The sequence below is a fragment of the Brachyistius frenatus genome, unplaced genomic scaffold (assembly GCF_029030835.1).
Source record: "Brachyistius frenatus isolate BFR_SWC_R1_liver_20210118 unplaced genomic scaffold, ASM2903083v1 Contig_86, whole genome shotgun sequence".
Lineage (NCBI taxonomy): Eukaryota > Metazoa > Chordata > Actinopteri > Embiotocidae > Brachyistius > Brachyistius frenatus.
In genome coordinates, this window is record NW_027210685.1 from 997,245 (window position 1) to 1,013,918 (window position 16,674).

At 42.5% G+C, this 16,674-nt stretch overlaps 1 protein-coding gene across 2 annotated transcripts in view; it reads left to right on the forward strand.

The window, feature by feature from the left end:
• tshz3b (teashirt zinc finger homeobox 3b) overlaps positions 1-16,674 on the forward strand; it is a 38,560-nt gene that overhangs the window by 595 nt on the left and 21,291 nt on the right. For both annotated transcript variants that reach the window (XM_069709851.1, XM_069709853.1), the window contains exon 2: positions 242-714. In XM_069709851.1, the coding sequence (XP_069565952.1) occupies positions 675-714 (40 nt within the window). In that variant the 5' untranslated portion in view covers positions 242-674. The remainder of the gene's footprint in view (positions 1-241; positions 715-16,674) is intronic.

The following is a 16,674-nucleotide window of genomic DNA, read 5'->3' on the forward strand; positions in this document are numbered from 1 at the left end:
CTGATGAGCCTGCTCGTTTGAAATAAACGAGGCCAGAATTAGACAGTGAATGTCAGAAAGAGAGTGAGAGGGTTACTAAAGACAGCGAGAGAGGGAGAGATATAGAGAGAGGGAGTGAGAGAGAGACGGGGAGAGGTTGAACCGTAAGAGGCGCAGGATTTCAGTTGTGTCAGCTCTTGATGTGTGTCCCCTTGTTTACGGACTTTTGACTGATGCAATCATTTGGTTTGATCCCTTCAAGCTTGCCTGTTGCAGTCTCCGACACCAAGTAGAGGACCAGACGAAGACACAAAGCGTTGTTTTTTTTTACCCCCTTTCTCTGTTTTTCTACCACGGAGTCCCCTGTTCCAGCTCCCATCGCTCCCATTTCACCAAGCAGGCGAGAGAGCAGTCGAGCCACCGAGAGAGACCAGCCAACCGGGGGAGTACACTGGTTTCCCCCTCTCCTTTTTTTTTTAATTATCGTGGCTTCTATTGGCTCTTCCTCCACCGATTTCTTTTTGTTCTAAAACTGCAAATCCTCCTCTCCTTACACCCACCCACCCCGATCTATGTGGGAGCCCTGAGAGCGCACCCAGGGGGGGTAACTGTGTATCAAAGCTCCGCGGATCCCCCAGGCAGCCTCGGATCACCGTGGCCAGAAACAAACTCCCTGCCGGGCCCCCGAAGCCGACATGCCGCGGAGGAAGCAGCAAGCGCCTCGGCGCGCCTCAGGTAGGCTACGCACTGTTTTTGGCTTGCACCCCCCCCCCCTCTCTCTCTCTCTCTCTCTCTCTCTCCCTCTCTCTCTCTGTGTCTCTCTCTCCCTCTCTCTCTCTGGTTGAGACCCCCTTCTCTCCAATTCTGTTACTTTTTTTTTATTGATACTTCTCTCACCCACAAAGCAACATTTATATTACTACAACATCTGTTATGTCGCTGATATAAAGTAACAAGGAAAGGGACACAATCTGGCTCTCTGCTTACTTTTCCTTGTCCTCTGAGTAGATATGTTGTATTTGTATTTGTATTTTTGTATAATAATTGTCCCTTTTGTAAGGTGCAATATCATCCACTCTACGTCTTTCAGAACACCTCATGCTGCTTTTTTTGAATTCCAAAGAGCCTGAAAACCATGTTCTTAAAGTTCAAAGTATAAACACTAAGTTAACTGTTTTTCTTCTGCGTAAGAGCTGAAAGGTAGTCAATTAGTTGGTCAGTTCATCTAGACAAAAAAAATCTCTGCTATTTTGAGAACTGATTCATTGTTTGAGTTACTTTTTTGTCAAACATCTTCAGTTACCAGCCAAACTTGTATATATATATATATATATATATATATATATATATTTTTTTTTTTAATCAATCTAAACTGGATCTCGGTTTGGACCAAAACATCTGAAGATGTGACCTGAGGTTTCAGAAAATGTGATTGGTATTTACCCTACATTTCTGATATTCGACGACAAAAAGATTAAGAAAGGAATCAATACTCAGATTCACTGTAAACAATTAATATGTTTCAATATGCATCTTGCGAAAATATTTTAGAGTGACCATCCTGTCTGTCCAAAAGGTCACAGGTCAGCCATGCACATGTGTCTTTGAAAAAGGGGCCAGCGTTAGAGTTTGTTTATTCTCTATTCATTCTTCCCTTTTGCCTCATAGATCTTGCATCTTTTACAAGTTCCTCTAATTCTTTTCACTCGTTTACGGCACCTCCTCCTCTCCCTCCCCCTCAGTTTGTAGATATTGACTGTGGAATTAAGGATCTATACTGGACAGTAGTGGAGCTCGGGGGTCAGCTGTCTATCATGGATGTCTTTGATTCTTGATGTTTTCTTCAGTCTCAGATTGACTTTAAAACCTCCTGATAAATTATAGAATGTCATTTTGCCCGATTTGTTTTGTATGATTGGTATGATTCTATTTACTTTTTTTTTTTCTCGGTATTGTTCACATTACATTATTTTAGTTATATAGTGTTTACACCAGTGTTTTTTACAGATATTTGAAATGTATTTTGATTCACAATATTGTTTGAGAGACGTTATATTTTTTAGGCATATTATATTACCATCTTGTCAGTTTATTGCTTCACCTTCAAACCTTCTTTCTGTCTGGAACTATTAGTTTTAGACTTCAATATCATAACCGTGGACATTTTTTTAGACACATCTTTGTTTGGCCTGTTGTCTTCTCTCCTCTAGTCCCTTTTAGTTTCTGAGAAAGACTTCCTCTTATGTAAAGATTATTTCATAGCCTGTGGAGGGAGTGTACACATGGATGAGAGCTTTAATGGACAATTGCCATCTTTGATTTGACGCCTGATTGATCACCTGTCATCTGGCCAAGCCTTTGATCTGTTCATTCCCAATACGTGTCAATAAATCACCTCTTGGTCCTGCCTTCCCTCCCCCACTTTCTCCCTCCCTCCGGTAGGATAGCAGGGCCTGCTGAAGTCATGTCTGGACTTGCAAACTTGTAGCCATGAACACCATCCTTCAATTACATTGAGAATGTTCGCGTTCATTTAAAAAAAAATTAGATTTTAAGTGACATACAATATTTATTTTGGGTAGCTTTATATTATTGCAGAAAATGCGGCTTTGAAATATGAATTACCGTTCATATTCGTAGTGATTTAGTAATGATTTATGCATGACCTTTAACATATTTTTTGAGCCATATTCCCTTAGCACAACCTTGCTTGCAATTTTGTTAAACTCTTGAGGATTCTGCAGCTTTTCAGTGTCGTACATACAAACAAGAATGCAATACTTTTTATGCACACACACTCACACAGAGTGGTATTAAAGATGTAACTATTAGCCTCATCATGAGGCGGAAGACTGGTTTGCTCCGTCAGAAGGGCCCGTCAGAGAGACTTTTGTTTCATATTTGATTTAATTGTCTGCCCTCTGACAGCCACATTCATCAATGGCCCTAATGGTCAATCAGAGGCTGGCACAAAGAGAGAGAGAGAGACAAAGAGAGAGGGGCAATCTTATGTATTCGCAGCCCAGGGCCTTACTTGATCAAAATGTTTTAGCCCTAATGGACACAACGGGTGGGGGCAAAGGAATGGGTGGACGGATAGATGGATGGATGGATGGATGGATGCATAGTGGGATGACTGAAAGCCTTTTTATTCAGCTGCAATGAGGGAGTGAGTGTGCCGGCAGTGAGAGTGGGAAAAAAAACAAGGCATTTATTTCTTTGATGAGCGGATGAGAACAAACACAATGCAGGCGAAGGAGGAGTTTCATTTTAAACTATCAGCAACTTCCTATTTTTTTTTACCATTAACCCCCCCCCCCCCACACACACACACACACACACACACACACACACACACACACTCTTTTCCTCCTTCCCTCCAGCTGCAAGTTGTAAGGTTTAGGAGAACTGCATGGCACACAAAGAGTGACGACAAATGGATTGCGCTGTAGTGATGGCAAGAGTTATGGGAGGATGGAAAATGATAGGTCTTGATTAAGAATTTAGGGGTTGGGAGTTTTGTCTTTTTTTTTTCCACTGAAAAATCTCTTCCTTTCTTTATATTTTACATCACTTTTAAGTAACTGATTTGGTCAACGAACCAAACAAAGCATTTGAAGGGTCTGTACATTAATGCAGCAGGTTTAAATTAGCATGATTACATTAGATCAACCATCTAACTTGCTAAGAAGACTAGAAGTCGTAAATATGAAAGTCAGTATGTTTGTTGAAAAGTTTTGTGTTTGTGTTTTGCTCAAACAGACCATGTGCAGATCCACTTGAACATGATGTCACAGTCAACCTTTCCAAACTCTAACATAGTTAAGCCCGGTTACATTCATAAAGAAATTACTGATTTCTTCTGCATCTAGTTCTATCCTTCTCAAGATCCGACACACTCTTCCGCTTTCTTTTCCAAAAAAAACCTCCCCACCTCCCCCACATCACCACACACACGTCCCACCCTGGTGACGGAGCGCACTCAGCCATCTAAAAAGAGGAGTTGTTTTGCCAGCTTCATTAGCGTTCTCCTAATTAGCTGAGCATCTGATGAATCTCTGACAGGCCTAATGATTGGAGATGACAAGCTCCGCACACTGTCACACTCACCAATTAGGTCTGCGGCGAGTTGTAATCAACTTGATCTTACACCATGCTCATTTGCCCCTGCTCCACCCCCTCTTCCTTTTTCCGCTCCACCACAGGTGAGGGTTCGGACCGGGGTGGTGTGTTAGGAGTGTGCAGCGCGGCAGCTGTGTCGGAGGGAAACTTTGTTGTTTGTTTAGGTAGCGTCCTCGCTGCTGTGTCTCAAAAAGTTGGGTCTATGTAAGTCACACATTCTTATACACAGTGTGCCTGCAAACACAGTTTTCTGAGAAAGGGTATTTATTTTTTCAGTGCTTCTGACATCAAAAAAAGACAAAGCTCAGGGAAGCGCTGAGCTTTTGTCCGTGGACTTCAAAGTCAGGCTACACCAAACGGATCATTGTTATTGGAGAGGAAGCTTGTACATCAAACATCCAGAATATTTTTGTACATTTTTTTTTTTTAACAATTCCAAATTCTAAGTCTTACTTGTATATCACAAAAACTACAAATCTGTTGTGTCAAAGCTACATATATTTTTAAATGGAGGATATTTGGAAATGAGTTGTAACTGCATGGTGTTGTTAACATAGCGTTGTGTGCGTGAATATGTATTGTCCTTCTACAAGCCCACTGGAGATTGATAACGTAGACACTGGTCATTATTAGCCAGTCAATGACACTTTCCCAGAGTGGGAGGATTTTTCACCCACGCTGATTTTTCAGAAACACCTATCATCAGCATGGTGTCCAAAAAGGCTAAGCATGATTTATGTAAATATTACCATCGAGACAGATCTGCTTCTGTCCAACAGGAGATAGATGGCAGCTGAGGAGGAAAAGCAGCTGATTTCTGTGATTTTTCTGCCTCGGAGTGTGTGTACATTTGCAAGTGTGTGTGATTGATTGTAGATGAGAGCGAGAGATTAATCATGCTTGATGTGTGTTAACGTTGCACTCGCGGTGGATCTAAGTCGAGATGCAGTGGCCCATTTAAATATACTCACTCACACACACACACACACACACACACACACACACACACACACACACACACACACACACACACACACACACACACACACACACACACACACACACACACACACACACACACACACACACACACACACACACAGATTCGCAGGAGGGAGTTGGTACACTCGCACACACTCCGCACAGACACGCACATGTTCACCTTGTTCTTTAGGGAATAGCACATGTTCTTAACAGAATGTTTTTTTTAAAGTGTTAAGGGAGTTATTTTCATGGGAGAAGTGATTGCAATGGAAATGATCTTATTTGATAAAAATAAAACATGCCTTTAGATTTTCATACAGCTGTTTGCTTCCAAACACTGTTAGTTACACTGTTATACAAAGGCCTCTTTAAGTGGGCTGATGATATGGTGAGAGATAAAATGGTATAGTTTATTGTTATATCATATCATTCCTTAGTGTGTTACTTGTTAGCTTTGCTGAGTAATTATATATCATATACTTCTTGAGCCATATTTAGCTTATTTAGAGTTGCAGGGATACATTATTTTTTTAATGTTTTTTTTTAATCACTTTTAAATAAATTACATCATCTTATTCAGCACATACTTTTCAGTGTGAAATTGTTTACCACCTCTGAATTACAGTCAGGCTTTTGTACTGTCGTATCCCTCGTCAACATTTTAAAGCTTGTCATCTGGAAATGACCTATAAGTCATGGTAAAATAATTCCATAAGTCGTGCACAAAATGAAAAGCAGGGGTTACTTATCTTCCTTTAAGTAAAAGTGGTGTGCTTCCGTTTTCTAATGAAGTGGATGCATTTGAAGACCAGCGCTTCAAAAGCAACGCTGGAAGTAGAAATATAAAGCCTCAAACTTTAGTCTCTTTGTATCTTTGACTATGAAATGGGTTACTAGTGGCATTTGATTACAGTTTTCTTAATTTACATTTACAGCATTGTCATGATCACATTCAGAAGTCTAACTGTAAAAAACATAAACTATGTTTGATATGAGTGTCACTGATGAAGGTTTAGAATTTGCGCAGGTTTTAATTCTTGATACCTCTTTACGGGATCAACTGAAAATTCTGGAGGATACAAAATCATAAACAATTCTGCAACATAAACATACCAGCTTTTATCATTCAATACGTTACAGCTAGATTTGTTTAAAATACAAAATGATATGCACATGAAACTATATTAAGAAGGAAAGCCACCCTTCGACTCAACTACTTGAACTGCTCACTGCTTATTGCTCTGTAACCTGCGGTGAGTGAGTCAAAGGAAGACATGGCTTCCTATTATGGGCTCACAAGCAGAGGGGGTTGGGAACCGTGGTTCTATCACATTCAGCATGACTAGATAAAGTTGTGGTTAGCTTGTTCCGCCAGCTGAGTTTTAACTCAGCCAAAAGGATTCCTTCTGCCTCTGTAGCAGCTGCAATAAATGTACCTTCACTGGCTTGTCTCTGACTTCAAATTACCATGTTTGATAAAAGTTTTGCATGTATGCTGAGCTGAAAACACTTTCTGTTCCACTCAGTTTCAGCGTGCCAGTCTTAGCCCTGCTCCCTGCATTACTTTGTGCAGAGTGAGTCTTTCCCAGGCAGCTAACTGACATTGTGATTTGTTATGGCCTTCCTCTGCTTTTCTCAGTGCTCCTGCCCCACTATGCCACAATGAACCGAGATATGGAGGGAGAGAGAGAGAAGATATAAAGTGGGAGAACTGTAGCATAGTTAAATATTCTATCATAGGGAAAGACAGAAAGGGAATGAGATTGTAAAAAAGATTATGTGCACGGGCATGAGAAAGTAGGAACGAATGAAAAAGCAAGCCAGTAGACAAACGACAATCACACAGAGAGAGACAAAGCAAGAGGGAGGAAAGGAGGGAGAGGAGCTTGAGCTCCCTCACATCCCCCCCACACCCCTCCATTCCTTGAGGATAAGTGGCTGATGGTTTATAAACAGTGTTTCTTTTCCTCCCTCTCCCAGAATCTTCCGTCATGGCTCCCATTAGGTTGACAGCTGTCAATTAGAGCTCCCTTGGTCTGGCGCACTGCACTTTATTGCAGGCAGTTGATGCTGTCATTTTGCTCCCAGTTTCGCCTTGAGCGTTATCACGAGCGCTCAAACAGTCAATAGCTGATGCATCAGCAGTTATTTCTTAAATTGGCTCACAAGGCTGCATCCTTCCCTCATTTTTTTCTCCCCCCCAATTCTTCTCCCTCTCTTCTCTGTCTATCTGCTCCCTGTTCTCCTCCTCCTCCTCCCCGAAGATTATTTTGTGAGGAGAGAAAAATGGATCGTGCCTGCAGAGGGGTGGGTGCGTAAACTTCTTTGGTTTGAAGTTATGAATAGCAAATAAACATCAGATCCAACTAACATATTTTTGAAGATGGTTGAATAAAGGTGGTTATTTATCATTGGTTTAAAAAGTTGCCAAAATCTAGTATGCATTCTAATAAAAAAAATAAAGAATCCAATAACAAAAAGGAGAAACTCCGAAAGGACAAGATGTTGAAAGGATTTTCTTTGTTTTTCTTTGGGACATGTCAGAGCAATTTCAGTAGCTGTGAACTAAGGATTGTAATTGCAATGCAAATACAACGTAGTACACGCAAAGTTAAAGTGACAGTTAAAAGGGTTACAGTGTGGTAAAAAAAAAAGACTAGAATACACATAAAAACAAGAATTAGAAAACAATATTTAAAGAAAAAAAAATCTAAATCATTGTACAGTATATTGGCTCAGTGTGAAGGTGTGTGTTCCCTGTATAAAAATATAAAATGCACATGTTAGGAAAACTTTACATTTTGGCAAATACGCAAATCCACTACAGAATATGCATCATACACGACTGCTTGTATACACAGAGTCAGAATGTTCAAGGCTGCTGATTTCAATAATTAGTTTGTAGTATTAGAATAAAATTCCATTCTGAGCTTCCTCCATTTAAAAAAAATAAAATTGTTAAACTATCTAACAGACTTCAAATGTACTTGTAATGATAGAGATCAAACGTTATTGGTCGTAAGCCAACCAACAGCTCCGCGCTGTGAGGTCTGATTGGATGATGGGCCCACACTGTGGCACCCTGGGAAAACAGCGAAAACAGGAAATTTAGTGAATGGAGTGAGATCACTGTGCACACTAACACACACGTACTACAAACACACACACACACACACACACACACACACACACACACACACACACACACACACACACACACACACACACACACACACACACACACACACACACACACACACACACACACACACACACACACACACACACACACTTCCTGTCCTGACACAAGGCAGATACATTTGTACTTACTGTCACAATCTTAAGGGCTGAAGACTAGATCTGCTTTATTACTCCACCGAGGAGGTTATGTTGTCAGTGAGGTTTGTTTGTTTAGTTCTTTGCCTGTTGTCAGCAGCATTACAGAAAAACGGCCCACCCAATTTCCATGAAACTTGGTGGAAGGATGTAGCATGGACCAAGGAAGAACCCATTACATTTTGTAGAGGTTCCAAACTATTTAAAATGTTCTTTACCATTGTGCAATGTCATTAAATGCCAAACATTTTAAATTCAGGGCGTAGTATTAAAGTAGGGCAGTGACCAAACAGGGGGCAGTTCTAGAAATACAATAATCTGTATCACAATATATTATTTTTGGGCACCAGTGATCCTCTGCGATAGACATGTACTTCAAACTTAATACAGTCAGCAGTCATGCAGGGGCTCTCAGGGGCAGTGGTAATATGGTAGAACTGTAATCATTAGAATTGTAATAATGAAGCTAAGATGAGAGGCTTCAGCTAGGCACAAGTGCATCAGTCTAATAGTTTTGTAAATATAGATGGACACGCATGGCGGTCTTGGTTACATATTTGCTTTTGAGAGGAGTGGACGACTGGTCTCTGCTCTCCAAGTGCCCTTCTAGTTATGAAAACCTGTTTCTGGAGGGGTGTTGTGTTCTGGCCATGAGCTCATCAGAATATCTTTTAATATCAGCAGGTCTCAGTTATCATCAGACACCGGGTTTAAATGATGGCTTCAATCATTTTAAGAAATGGAGAAACTTTTAGTAGTCCATCAAGCAGCTCGTACTGTTTCCAATAAGACACTGGCTTCTGTTCATGGTTAGTTATATATTTATAGCATGTACAGCACATTCTACTGCCTGTCATGTTCAGGAGACAGGGGGTAATGTGTGTAAATGTGTCTGTGTGTAGACGGGCTCATGGAGACTACAGGCCCAGTTGGAGGATGAGTTAGTGTCAAGACAAGGTGTTTTTGTGTGTGTGTGTGTGTGTGTGTGTGTGTGTGTGTGTGTGTGTGTGTGTGTGTGTGTGTGTGTGTGTGTGTGTGTGTGTGTGTGTGTGTGTGTGTGTGTGTGCTCACTTCGTTTGAATGTCATCTGGGCTTGGCTCCAGGTCTGGGTTTCTTCTTACCCTCAGTGGGGGTTGTCTTTATGTCTGCAAAATGTGCGTATGTGTGTGTTTGTGCGCACACTCTCACATTCACAACCCTTTGCTTCTCTTTCCCACGGAGGCTTTGGCTGAACCGAGACGAGACTGGCAGCCATCAGTCGTGTGTGTGTGTGTGTGTGTGTGTGTGTGTGTGTGTGTGTGTGTGTGTGTGTGTGTGTGTGTGTGTGTGTGTGTGTGTGTGTGTGTGTGTGTGTGTGTGTGTGTGTGTGTGTGTGTGTGTGTGTGTGACGGTGGCTGTGATGAAAGGCAGGGAAGCCAGTGAGGACCCGTCTGAGGCCCTGGTAATCAGGGCCAGCCCGACCTGACATCCTTCTCAGGCTGACAGTGCCTTCCTCTTCTCTCTTCACATGCACACACACACACACTAACGCACATATATTCACACACACATGGCTGAATGGTCACTCAGTCACTGAGCCCCCCCCCCCCCCCACCTCCCCCCACACACTCTATTCCTCCTTCTTGTTTCATGTTCTGATCAGTTTCAGATGCTGGGAATTACCATCACCTTCTAAAACACTGCAGCGTGTGTGTGTGTGTGTGTGTGTGTGTGTGTGTGTGTGTGTGTGTGTGTGTGTGTGTGTGTGTGTGTGTGTGTGTGTGTGTGTGTGTGTGTGTCTGTGTGTGTGTCATCTGAAGCTTTATGAGTTAACCAAGACATGCATGGCTTGATATGGTCTGGTCCTACAAGGGTGTGGTAGGAAATGCCTGTGTAAGCCGGGATACTTACTTTGGCGTGTGTGTGTCTGTCTATTTTGTGTTCTCAAAGAGGGTTAAGTGTAAGGAGGCAGGTGAGAGAGAGAGAGAGAGAGAGAGAGAGAGAGAGAGAGAGAGAGTCGACCATGCTGAAACAGAGAGAAAAAAGTGGGAGAGAGATGAGAGGAGTGGGGAAGAAGGCTGTTTTATTTTATACTGTGAGGGCCTGTTGCTAATTAATGTTTCTTGGTCGGTTTCTGTCGGAGCTGAGTAATGTTTTTGATCTTTATGCCTGATAACTGCATACCTAATGAGATTTCAAAGCTGGTGGAGATGGGAGTTGCTGCTCCCTGCAATTATTGACAGATGCCTTTTCTCCGCCACTGGCTGCCGCGCTATAAATCCTTCCTCAGTAATGAGCTTGAGAAGTGCCACCCTGCCAGTGAGCTAATGAAACCGAGCAAGGGGGGCCGCCTGTGTGTGTGTGTGTGTGTGTGTGTGTGTGTGTGTGTGTGTGTGTGTGTGTGTGTGTGTGTGTGTGTGTGTGTGTGTGTGTGTGTGTGTGTGTGTGTGTGTGTGCGCGTGCATGTGTGTGTGTGCATGCATGCAAAAGAGTGCATCACACTCCTCTGACACATTTTTTTCTCTTTAAATGCACTCTGCAGATGTCAGCCACCTCGCCTGCTAGCGACAAAGAGAGAAAAGAGGCAGGAGAAAGATAGTCAGCGAGAAAAAGAGGGGAGAAGAAATACAAAGCCGAAGCATCGCTCTGTTTCTCTACTTTATGAGAAGTTTCATGGTGGTGCTTGGGGGGGGGCAACTCAGGTTACATCCCCATGTTAAGGCTATTTGTCTAGGTTTGGCTGTTTTATTTGAAATCCTAGTATCTCTGTTGCCAAACGGGACTGTGATTGATATCGCTGCACCCCCCTCACCGCTTGCCTGCCCACATCCAGCACTGGCTCCTCTCTCCTTTTCCTCTTTTTTATTTTTCCTCAATGAACTCTTCTTCTCTGTAACTCAGCCAAGGAATGAACAAGGCTTGAAATAAAAGAAGGATAGAGGCATGGAGAGAAAGGGAGAAGGGAACGAATAAACAGAGAGGCAAAATCAGGGCAACCTTCTTCTCTGCATCAAACAATTTCACCCAATATCTGGTGTGAGTTTGAGCGCATTAGACTGTGCTCTGATGTGATGTGTGTGTGAGTGGAATGCATGTTTGTTGTGTGCATTCGGAGGTTTCCAGAAAACAGAGGAGGAGAGCAGGGAGTAGACGAGTGCCGTCTCCCTGCCAAACAGTCGATTTCCCCCTCTCATCGTCCGCACCATATATCACAGACCCACCCTTCTCTCCTGACACAATGACGTGTGTCATTTATCAAACAGGGCCTTGCCAGGGCCTCACATGTGTGTGTGGGAGTGCATAGTGGTGTGTGCATGCACATTTCTTGTGTATACAAGCTCGTATGTGTGTTTCGGTGTGTAAGGCATTCTTTCCTTCTGCCACCGAGGTCCTTCGGGGAAGGAGGGAGGGAGTGAGGGATGAAGAGTGAGGAGGAGAGAAAGAGAGGTGATTATTGGTTGAATGAGTGAGTGAGTGAGTGTGTGCGTATGTGTGAGAATTTGGGGGGAGTAGAGGAAGGAATCGGCTGCACTACTTTCACTAATGTTTTGGCACGGCTACTTTCCACATCCCCTGTGGGTGATCATGACAAAATTGTGTGTGTGTTTGTGTGCATGTGTGTCATATTGATAAGCAACTTTAAGTAGTATTTTATATGCAATTACTCACATTTCACATCATAAATAAGTATAGATTGTAAAACAGACCTCCATTAATCTCTGATTCGTGTGCAGGCATGCATTTGTGTTTGTGTGTCAATAACAAGCTGTGTATGTCTCTCTCCCATGCTCATGTGTCTTGGGGGTTGCTTGCAGGCGTGTATCAGTCATGATGTCTTATCTAACACACACACACACACACACACACACACACACACACACACACACACACACACACACACACACACACACACACACACACACACACACACACACACACACACACACACACACACAAACTCACAACCGCTCGCAAGTCTCTCCCATGGGTTTGGGTAGTGCAGTCTCTCACTCGCTCTTCACTTTTCCCTGATTCAAAGGGAGGCCTTTTAGAAGATGGATGTTCCTTAAAAAAAGAGCCTGTTGATGGATATGAATCTGGCCCCGCCATTCATCACTGCTATATTATTTAGACTGGATCGCTACAGAGCTGTAACCTGAGCCACAGCTACGAGTGCGTGTGTGTGAGGACATGGCAGGTGAAGGGGGGGTGGAGATGTGGCAGGGTGGAGAGTTGGGGTCTCAACAAAGGGAAGGAAAGCAGAATTACAACGACTGAAACTCTGCCACGAATAAAACATTGGGATTACAGGTGTATTCACCCAGCAGAGTCCTAAAAGGTCAAAGTTTGAAGTTGATGATGGATCTTCACAAACACCTGTTCTCTTTGAAGGCTGTGTACCTTCATATACACAATAATATTCAGATGACTTGAGGATGTCGGATTAAAAATGACATTTTACATTGTCCAAAGTTACATAACATACTGCAGTATTTTAATCATGGATGCATGTGGGAAACTTCATACATTTTTTACACACCAAAGCCAGTTTGCAGGTCAGGGGAGTGCTCGTGTATACAGTACGCCACACGTGTTGTGTAACGCTTCTCTGTGTTCCTGGAGAGACTCGGCAAAGACTCAGCTGATGTCACTTGAGTTATCATCCGTTGGAGCTGCAGATTACAAGGCTGAAAATGAAAATGAAGTTAGAAAGAAGTCAGTTTACCAGACTTCTGTGATGCGCTCCTAAACTCTGCTTGAGGCTAGTGAGGGTTCATTATCTGCTACTACGTTCATAACACACCCGAATCTCCGACTGAACCGTCAGCGCTCCAGTTGCATTACAGCAGGTGGAGAGCTTTGACAATGACGAAGAATGCATGTAATGAATTGTATGATATCTCTGGTTCCACAGCACTGGTCCTTTATTTATTTATATATTTGTTACTGTCCTGAGTTACTCCAAGTCATTCATATAAACTGGTGTATTGGCGATGGCGATACGGCTATTTGAACCATTTTCTTTTATTTCTGGTGGACCTATGAATTGAATTCTGATATTTGAAATGGTTATTTTGAAGTATATGTGAAGCTGAATTTTCATTTGTATTTTTTTAACCATGGGCGTGTTTGGTTGCATTTGGGAGTACAGTCTGTTTGGGTCGGTCAGTCTCTCATACCAACCATTCAGACTGTGGCCACTGCTCAAATTCACCTCTAGGAAGCTACCATGCATTCATTTCATTAGTAGTCTAAAGTAGGCAATGAAGTAACGTGTCTAAAAACATAAGGATCTTATATTGTAGTGGGTTTAGGGTGAATGGCGTTCCCTCCTGACTCTAAAAGTGCTGACCTTGGTAATCACTACTTCTTAGTGTTTGTTGACTGTCTTACTGCTTTGCCTGTATTTTTGAAAGACAGTATGGCAGAAAAGACTGACAGTTAATTTGATTACTTTCCTTTGATTGTGGCCAGTTACAATTATAAATACATAGTTCCTATTGCAGTTTATAATGTTCAAACACAACAGTTACATGGATAAAGATTACACGTCAAAACATGCACTGTTTTCAATTTAAAAATGTAAGTATCGGCTCATTGACTAAGACTGTCATTGTGTGGATTATTGGCTACAATACTCTGTGACTTTACAGTTTTGGCAATGCCATCCTTTCCCTAAACAGCCACCATCTTCGACCCGTGCAGATAGAACACTTCAGAAGCCATCCTTATCTATGGAACTTGACTGTAATAGTTGCGGATTGCTGTGCAGCCTCCACTAGTAACGCACACCACTGTTTTTCATGGAGACGTCATGCAACCACAGAATCTGTAATAGACTAATAGACTACAGTTTTAACCAGCTCTGTGTGTGCCTGTTCATTCAGGGTGCGTACGAGACTGTGTATTAGTCCATGTTGCCTGCATGTTCCTGGATTCAACGGTCATTCACGACCCCCAAATGAAAGTTAAAGAAAGTTAAATTTTTATAAGACAGATGTATTTGTAAATTATGAGCCTGACAGGGTTATTGGTTACAGTAATCCATTATTAATGCATTAGACTGAATGTAACTGCTGCTCTGTTGGTCTCTGCAGTTTTTTTGCTAGCAAGCATGATTTTCAGGATTTATAAAAGGTGGAAGAGGTGGTACTCAGTTTACTTATGCTTTCTAATGGAGTCTAGAGCAGAGATTTTTTTCAGAAAGCAATTCTCCATGAATACCCCTCTTGCTTCTTGTTAATAGAATCCATTCTGCCAGCTGTCACCAGTGGTGATAAGTTTTGCTTTCTCCAAACTACATGCTATCAAACTCCCTTAAAAAAGCGCTGTTGGTCAACCTCTATTACAATATCCATAATTGATAAGGAACCTATGTGTAAGTCCTGCAAACTACTCCCAACAACATACATTAGACTTCTATTTTTTTATTTTTACCGTGTTGACAATGCACACTTTGAGCAGTTCTTGGTGAAATGAATCCATGCCAAAACAAAAGGAGGAAATCAACCTAATACAACAAACTTTGTGGGTCCTCTTCAAAACTCCCTCCACATGTAAGTAACTATAGGAACAGTTCAATTTTAGGGGTTTTGGTATGCTCCCTCCTTCCCTTCCCTCCTTTCCTCTCCTCCATCTCTCTCACTCTTCCCAGGTTTCTGTAGCGCCAAGGCAGACGTGGTGATTTATTGTGGCCATCCATCTCTCCTACTCATCCATCACTGGCCGGTTGCTAGGCGATCATGGCAGCAGCTGTTTGCTTTTGAGTTCGACAGAGGGGCCGTCAGTCAGCAGCGGCAGGTGAAAAGCATTACCAACGCGCTGTTGTCACGCCGCATAATTAATCAAAGGCGGGAAAGATAATTAAAAAGATATGACCCTTGCTGGTACTTGGTCGTGGGTTTGCCCAGGGAAAGAAGGGGAACACGGGAGGAGGAGAAAATAGGAAAGGTGAGGGGAAGAGGGCTCTCTTTTCTTTTCTTTTCTTTTTTGTCCCTGCTTTGTTGCAGTGTCGTGCTGAAATGGTTCTGGTGTCTTTAAGATTCTTACTTGCCTCTAACAATCTTGTATTTGACTCCCTCAAACACTTGGAGAGAGAAGAAGGAGTGGAATGAGTGAGTGCTGATAAAACAAGCACTCCCGTTAGTCAGTGGCACTATAATTAATTAGTAGGAGATGGGCTTAAAAAACAAGAAAAAGGACTCTAAAAACGGCTTGGCAGAGGGAACGAAAGAGCTCTTCAAACTGGTGTGAATTCATCCATCACTGTACAGTTGCACTTCCGCAGTTATTTGTAGAGGCCAGACTGAGTAACACCCACCTGCTCTGTCAATGTTTCAAATATTGCTTATTTTTTTTTAGCATTTTTCTGACAGTTTAGCCAAACAGAAGACAAATGAGAGAAGGTTAGGTGCATGGTCTGCACTTACTTTTTTCTTCCCAGGTGCCAGCCAGACCCAGTTTCACTGCGTGAATATATGGGTATGGTCCCCATCCATAGAAAATAATTTGCACTTGTCCCATCCTGCTGGGCAAAGACCTCTGGTTCATTTAACCAATCAGCATGCGCTAAAAGTGGCCGACACTCTGCCACCGCTGCAACTACATATGTCTCCACTACAGCATATTTAAAAACTTTTTTTTAAAACGCCTGCACCTTGATAGGGGATAGAGCGTTTATTCTGTGTTGAGTGCCTAACATTTGGCGTTTTTTCAGATCACTGAGAGTTTAAAAATGTTAATGCAGCACTCGTCACTCTCACCAGCCATCCAATCACAGTGAAGGAGAGCCAGGACAAACATGGTTAACCACCAACACTTATCGCTGATTGGTCTGCCCTTCAAAGTGGCTGAGCAAACACTAATACAAGCCGAGTTCCCAGACTGTCTTCACACCGAAGAAAACCGCCAGGCTAAGCTTTGTCACCTTAGCAGCCTGAAAGCAGATTACATTGTTTCCCATTCATCCATTCACACACACATTCACACACCAGTGCCAGCAGAACTGCCATGGAAGGTACTCGCCTGCCATCCAGAGTAACTTGGGGTTGAGTGTGTATGTTCAGCCCAAAGACACTTCAGCACGTGGACAGGAGGAGCAGGGAATCCAACCACCAACCTTACGATTATTGGACAACCAGGTCTACCATCTGAGCCACTGCCACTCCCTTTTCACATCAGATCATCTGTTCGCACTTTCTGAAAACAACCTGCTACGCAATCTTTTTTTTTTTTAATATGCTAAACCTGGACCAATACCTACTCCTATTAATC